General features: G+C 30.6%; 1 protein-coding gene across 1 annotated transcript; it reads left to right on the top strand.

The window, feature by feature from the left end:
• Nucleotides 1-830: 830 nt before the first annotated feature.
• LOC125071932 (leucine-rich repeat-containing protein 47-like) lies at nucleotides 831-5,614 on the top strand. Its single transcript, XM_047682370.1, has 6 exons — nucleotides 831-1,539; nucleotides 1,837-2,265; nucleotides 2,464-2,623; nucleotides 3,067-3,169; nucleotides 4,290-4,445; nucleotides 5,231-5,614. Exons 1-6 carry the CDS (start codon nucleotides 918-920, stop codon nucleotides 5,333-5,335), a joined length of 1,575 nt encoding a protein of 524 aa, XP_047538326.1. The 5' UTR covers nucleotides 831-917; the 3' UTR covers nucleotides 5,336-5,614.
• The last annotated feature ends 2,395 nt before the right edge of the window (nucleotides 5,615-8,009 follow it).

Here is an 8,009-nt window from a genome sequence, read left to right as displayed (position 1 = left end):
GAGCTATCCTGCTGGACTTTGAAACCTATATGGGATGAAAGCTTGACTGACAGAGCTGCGCAATTAATGGCCGATCACCATAATTTTAGTAAAGATCTATATAAGATCCGAAGCGAAGATAATGTTTTACCAATGTGGTGAAGACTCGGATGCTGCCCAGTATGTGCTAAAAGCGTGCCCTCTAATTATATATTATATATAGCCCAAAGCCGATTCTATTTATACCTTCAAAGTATGTACTAATAATACACAATCCGACATATTTTGTTACTTAAATAATAAATAACGTCTCACAGCCCTCGAATCTTGGACTATCGTAAAAAACGCTATAACACTAACATTAAGCAATGGCAATACCGAATCAGACAAATTTTAATTAATAAAATATAATCTGTGAAAATCATTTGAGTTTTACTTTTTAGTGTTACCTAATATATAGAAATTCTCCAAAATCTAATGGTAAAAATGATTTGAAATCGTTCTTTATTCAAAAAAATAAGTGTTAATAAGAATATATTTTATGCGTATGTCAAATCGAAAATCACATAAAAGTTCTTAATGTTTAAATATAAGCTAAATGAAAATCCATAGTTTTTATATATTAATTGAAATTACATCAAGTTCAATTTGAAAAATAAAACATTATATTTTTAATTATTTACTAAAACAATATGACATTGTTATTCTTTAAAGTTATTTTTAAGCATTGTAGTTTTTTAAGATTGAATGAAGTTTAAAGGTAATTTATGAAGAGGCTGGCAATCTTAGCTTTGCTTAGTAGGTAGTAGCCTAGTAGGTACTTAAACTTATACTATAAACTATTTGTTTTCTGTTTGCGGTAAAACGACGTGTTGCATCTTCATAGCACATCTAAAACATTAGTATATGTGTTAACATTTCATTATAGAAAGCCAAATATGAGTGCGTGGCCAGAAATAACGACTGCGAAGTCGGAAAACAGACATGAAATTAAATTGGCGGGAGCCGCAATTTCGAAACGCATTTCGGATGAGGGTTTAGACAAAAATTTATTTAAATTAACCAACATAAATTTACTGAACATCAGCGATACATGTCTTGCTACTATTCCTGATGATATTGAGCTTCTTGTTAACCTACAATCATTATTATTGTACGGCAACAAGCTGACCGAGTTTAACGAAAATTTAACCTCTCTGCCAAAGTTAAAAGTGCTCGATTTATCCCGAAATCAGCTTACCAAAATACCAGAGAGTCTGAATAAAATGAAAGAACTAACGAGCATTAATTTCAGTTCAAATCAGATTGAGCAAATGCCAAAATTTGGTGATTTTCCAAACTTAATCATTGTTGATATATCGAACAATAAATTGTCCTCATTTCCGGACACAGAGAACGCTAACATGCCCCATTTGACTGATTTAAAGTTAAAAGCAAACGAAATCGACTCGATTCCTAGCTATATTGCACGCAGCTTACCCTCTTTAAAGAACTTTGATATTGAGGGCAATCAATTAAAGACAATTCCCGGAGAAATCGCCACAATGTCTAAATTAAAAGGTATGTGTTTTTATAATACTTTCAACTTAAATCATTATTGCATCAGAATATAAGTAACAACTTGCATATGTGACGCAACATTTCATATTAAATATTCAACAATCAAGTTGATTAAAAATTTGGGATTATGAAGCACAAATCATGAATGTCTTTATAAAGTAAGTGTATTTACAGATATCATTTTGATTACAAACACTACAGGACTCTTTGACTGACTGACTGTCTGTTAGATCACTTTAATTTTATGTACTCAATCATTTTTAACACACAAATAGTTAATATAATGTTATTTTTCAGAGCTTAATTTAAAAGGCAACAAGTTGACAGACAAACGTCTTATGAAACTTGTTGACCAGTGCAGAACTAAACAGGTTATTGATTACATACGTGAAAACTGCCCTAAAGCAGACAGTGCACAAGCTACTAGCAAAGGCAAGGGTAAGAAAGGCAAGAAACAGGACGAACCACCACCTGACGATGTGGGCGACTTGTGCCATTCCATGAAAATATTACATGTTGAAGATGACATATTGAAAGTCACTGTAATAGAACAAGAGATATGGAATATTAGACCACACATCTTGTGTTGTATCATAACTGAGTTGAAATTCACCGAGGATCTGTTCAAAAAGTTCATTCAGATGCAAAACAAATTGCATGATACTGTGTGCGACAAAAGAAATGTTGCTACGATTGCCACTCATGATTTAAGCAAAATACCCCCAGGTATGTTTGACAATTAATATTCTATAAATCCTTGAATCAGTTTTAATCAAGCTTTTTTACAAGATATAATTCTCTTACACTTAAAAATAATTAAATGAAAAAAAGTTTGAATACCTCATAGAGTAATAGCTTTTCATCTGAAGAATGTTCAGATTGTGGATTACAATAGAAATATAATATCTAAAATTATTACTGCAGGCAATGTTGTTTACACGGCTAAAGCTCCATCCAAGCTTAGTCTCAAACCTCTGTCTCGAGCCAAGGCTTACACTGGTGAGCAATTATTCCAACAGCTGACAGTAGAAGCGGACTCACTGAGGAAGGAGAAGAAAAGGAATGTATACTCCGGAATCCACAAGTGAGTACTACCGTATTTACCTTGAATTGAAAATCATAAGATAAATGTCACTAAGATCCATGCAATATATGGATTGTATTATATATTGAAAAATTCAATGAAACTTCACACTGTTAACAGTATTAATAATAAATAACTTATCTTTGAATACTCATAATAACTCCAAATCTCAGCGAGAGTTCTTTGCCCAGCTGTGTGTATATCAAGAGAAATTAAAATGACATATGAAATTGTATGAGCTTAGTGATTGAAATTTAATAAAATAATATGTAATGTTGTTTACACCTTTAAAATGTATCAGTTGTTAATTTTAAGTGTTTACCGATAAGTTGATAGTGTAACTAATTCAATAAATAAGGAACATATGATATGAGTGAACAAAATGAACTCTCTCATTGTTCATTATTTTGGCCAATAATCCTATAAATGGAATGTTTGTGTAGGTATCTGTACCTATTGGAAGGCAAGCCGAAGTATCCGTGCTTGGAAGATTCAGCTGGCAGAGTCATCAGCTTCCCACCGATTACTAACTCTGACGACACTAAAGTGAGTTTATGTTTTTTATTGTGATTACAACTTTATTTCTCTCACATTGATATTTGTTATTGAGTTGTTATTTTACTATATGTGTCCCTTTTGGCTAAAAGTCTCTTTCATCTGTTTCCATTTACATTTGTCTGTGGGAATATTGATCAAATTCTTATCCACAATGTCTATGATATTGTCGGTCCATCTTTTTCTTTTTTTGTTTAGTGAACCTATCCATTTTGTTGTGAAAACAGTCCAGCTCTTGTCCTTTTATCTTGCTATATAAGTTGGTGTTTCTTATTTGTGTATCCTGCATATTGGCAGGAAAAGATTTTGTAGGACAAAAAGATACCAACTCAAGAGTTCATATTTTACACATAATCAAATAGTGTAACAGAATAGGGAACAATCTGTTACTGAAACTAGACAACAAAACTAGTAGTGCAGCAAATTTTGTGACAAAATATTACCAGCAGGATTTTTGAAGGTTTCTACAATGGTGATCACTTTAGTCGCATGATAACTCCAGCATTTAAATTTCTATATATTTTTTATTCTAATAACAAAAAAACCTTTTCTCTATGTATCTGCTATTATTTTTAACTGGTTTCATTATCTATTTTAGCACAGAATTAAATGGCCTATAGCTTACACAATAGCAACTTTATAAATATGCTGTCTACAATTAATATATCCATTATTAAAAATTATAACTGTACCTAGATGGCATCTAAGGAATAAAACACCTGAATAAAAGAGCTATAGAAACCAGGTTTTCCCTACTCATGCGTGCTTAAAATGTTTCTGTAACAACTTGCTCCAAAATTCTCCCTTTTCCCAAGATTTCCCTCATTTTAACTAAGCATTCTATTACCAGATCGTGTACAAACAGCAACATCTCTAGACATTTTCAAAAACAGACTTGACAACTAATTAAAATTCTAAAAAGTCCAATTGATATATACTGCTAATGTGCAGTTGAATGAAAGCTGATGAGTGTGTAGCATCTTAAATGATATTAATAGCAAGTAAAGTTGAATATGCCATACATATTCTGAACCTTATAATAATTACACCATACCTATAGTAGCAATTATTTCATCATACGCTGTTAACTTAATAACAATAATAATTCCAGATGTCCTTAGACAGCAAGTCTATGCTTGTAGAAGTGACGTCACACTCTTCGCTCGGTGCATGCAAAACTGTCATGGACAAAATGCTTCAAGAGTGCTTGATGCTCGGAATAGGAGATGGAGAGGATAGCGGCTTCCACACTCTTACTGTCCAGCAGGTAAGGATAAATGGCTTCTCTTAATCTTACGCATAAATATAGACCTTGGTATATTTGTCTAATATTAAAAGACTTTGTCATTGTTTGACCAATCGCCATGAAAGTGGGATCATCATTTTCATGGAGATAGTACTTTGATAAACTTGCCACCAATTATATGTGCAGCTTTATACAACTGTGACTGATAGTCAAAATCATCCTAGAAATAAAAAAATATACATGAGGTAGACAACCAAGGCTCTGCATCATTGTGGGATGTAGTTGTAAATATCTAGAAGAAATAAACTCTACTAAGTCATTTTCTCATGTTTCTGTGATTGAATTGAATGGCAAACTAATAACCAGAATATTTGAATATGGTTTGCATTATCAAATTTCTTGGTATATGGAAGTATTATTAATATATGAAGGTTCTTCTTCATGAAGTATCTTTAAATCAAACACGAGCAAATGATGATGCAATTGATAATGCAGAGGCCTACGGTCTTTTACAATGTCATTAATCCATTCAGGTCTGCCAGGTGCGCAAATCGTATATATTCTAAAACATAACAATACCTACAAAACATATTACGATAAATGTCAGAGAGTTTGTCTCTTTCAATCATTTTCATAAGAAGTATGGTCTTCAGCGTCATAAGCAGACATGAACAAATAATATATTACCCCTTTTTTACAAATAGCAAACATGGTCAATAGACAATGCAGCAACAAAAATCATAGACAAATTTTTGTTCACCAGCTCCCTAACTTGTAACATTAAAAATGAACTATATCTTTTTCAGGTAAAAGTAGTAGACACCGAAGGCAATCTCAAAAGCGTTTACCCATCGAGAACGGACTGTGCTTTCGATGGAAACATCAAAGTGTACCGTTTGCCAAAAAAATAATTCATTTTATTTCTAAGCTTTTATTTATTACGTCACTTGGTGCTTTGCTTGTCGTCTGACGACGTGTTACTTTTTTAATAACGCTTGACCAACAGAACAATTATGTCCCTTTTGGTTCACAAAAACATGACGACACATTGTATAAATAGTCGTATCTTGAGTAAATAATGAATTGCACAAATTATATCATCATTATTTAATTGAGAAACTCTATTTGCAGTGGTGTTTTAAATTAATAGTCACTGAAGCACATTTTTAATTGTTGAATAATGTAACCATTTCTTTGAATATTTGCTTAAGTACTTTTGTTTTACTAATGATTACTTTAGTTAATAATTTGTTTCAAGTTATTATCTTTGTTGATTTATTACAAACTCATGATTAAATAACATTTTGCTTAACAGTAATTTGTCATCGTTATGTTTTTTATTCCTTAGTATATATGTTTCACACATTTACTATAATGAATACAGTGTACTTATAATTGTGTGTATTTTTTGTAACTTAAATTAATTCTTTTTTTTTATATTACGGTTCTGTTGGATAAACGATTTGTTATTTTTTTTATAATTAAATAAATATGTCGATGATGATAACCTGCTTGGATCCTTACAATACTATAAAAATTACCATTTAAAATCAAATTTCATATGAGTATAGTTATATAAGGATGTACTAATATGTGTCACGTATCCTAGTAGTTGTCTATGCGTGTGCTTCATATCAGCGCACGCGCACCCTGTAGCATAGGACAATGTATGTGGTTTATTATAATTACTCGATTGTTTTCAAAGTATTCCAGTATCTAATTTATCATACATACAAACATACTAAAATGTGTTTAAGAGCAACACTATTACAGTGAAAAAGGATATTGTCGATATTCATGTACTAAAGTTAAACAAACCAGAGTTTAATTTAATTAAACCAAAGGTCATAAAAAAAACGAATTAGCTGTGAAACGTCTTAAACTTTTGCACGCTTTGGCTAGTGTGGAGTTGTTTTGTCTGTGATAAGGGCGTCAGAACATTAGATAATACCAAATCCGATGTATGGACGATGAAGACAAAGCCATTATTTTCTTTAAATGATATTGTATACGACAATGATCTTTTATTTTTTTAATAATGTAATATTCTCTTTAGTAGTTAATAATTTCATATATTCTATGATTAAAAAAAAAAACCATTTCATAAAAATCTATCCTATCTACGTGTATATTGGAAGTTGAAGAATATTTTTCTATTAAATGAGCGAATCTGGCTTTGCTAATTAAATATTGATGTAAATTTAATTATAATATAGACTATACATTACTGTTTGAGACAAATGAGTATTGCGTTATGATCTATATTTTTTTCTAACAGTATTCTAGAAACAGCTTGAACTTATAAAGGTGCTGCTACACTGCACTTGTAAAATATTAAAACTTTAAACACTTTAGGAACATATACTTCATACGGGTACATTCATACAAAGCAAGAAATTTGATTAAAACGCCCCACTATCCTTAAATTTGTAATTTCCAATAATCCTTATTGAATGCTTATTTGATTATATTATATTGTAGTTTTAGCTGTGACAGATTCGTTAAATCTTTTCAAAGACATGACATTGTTGTATAAGTTTTTTTTTAACTATGAGTTTTGATTTTAGATCGACTTTTTGCAATAGGTCTAAAGAAAAAATGAAGGTCATATGTTTACTAACATTTTATAATTGTAGTTTAGCAGCATCATAATTCTATTGATGTACGTAATACGCTCAAATTTAATTTTTAGCATATTACAGCAAGCATCTAACAATCGTTAAGTGTCAAATTTATTATTATCTGGTGTATTAGTTGACGTGTTAAAAAACTTGTTTGTGAAATAAAGTTATCAAACATAATACAAATATTATTTTTAAATTTTAAGTCTTTCCTCAATGATATTCTAACTTACTAGAACATCATTGTCTTTCCTATAATTATATTTATACATGATGGCGTGGGAATGAAAAATTAAATTAAATATAACAAGTCGCTTGTAATTGTTTTTACAGTTAGTCAAATACAAAACAATATTCCTGAGTTTCTTTCGCCGGTTCTTCTCCGGAGGTGTTTCTATTCAAAAGGAGAATCAATTTTGACGATCAATAAGAAAGTATAATACTTCTAATTAATTACAATCTAACATCTAAGGCATAATCTGCCTCATAATTCTCGGGTATACTCAGAGCTGTGCACACATTTTTTTAATACCGATTAAAGTGTCGATGTTTAAAAGTGCAATATAAAATGCACAATTTAATAAAATTACTGGTAATTACAGCCTCGCCCTACCGTCTTATGCTTTAAATTTCTATAAAAAAATCTATTAACAAACAATATATGGCCCAGTGGTTAGAAATCGATATATCGGTACACAAGTACCTACCGAATTTTATAAATGTATAACCAAGGTAAGCATCTGTGTATTTTCATGTGTCAAAATTGTATTTAAAATTCACATTGTTTCATTTATTTAATTTGCATTTCTTTCGGATGAATTTATTATTTTTAAACTAAACTAGAATTCGATTTAATTTGAGATACATTATTATTAATTTTAAAATATATTGATTGATGAAATTCTTCGTACTAGTAACTTTAAAAAACGAAAATAACATAAAAACATTGTCATATTGTCAAATC

This window comes from Vanessa atalanta, chromosome 20 (assembly GCF_905147765.1).
Source record: "Vanessa atalanta chromosome 20, ilVanAtal1.2, whole genome shotgun sequence".
In the NCBI taxonomy this organism is placed as follows: Eukaryota; Metazoa; Arthropoda; class Insecta; order Lepidoptera; family Nymphalidae; genus Vanessa; species Vanessa atalanta.
This window is presented reverse-complemented; position numbering and strand designations above follow the sequence as displayed.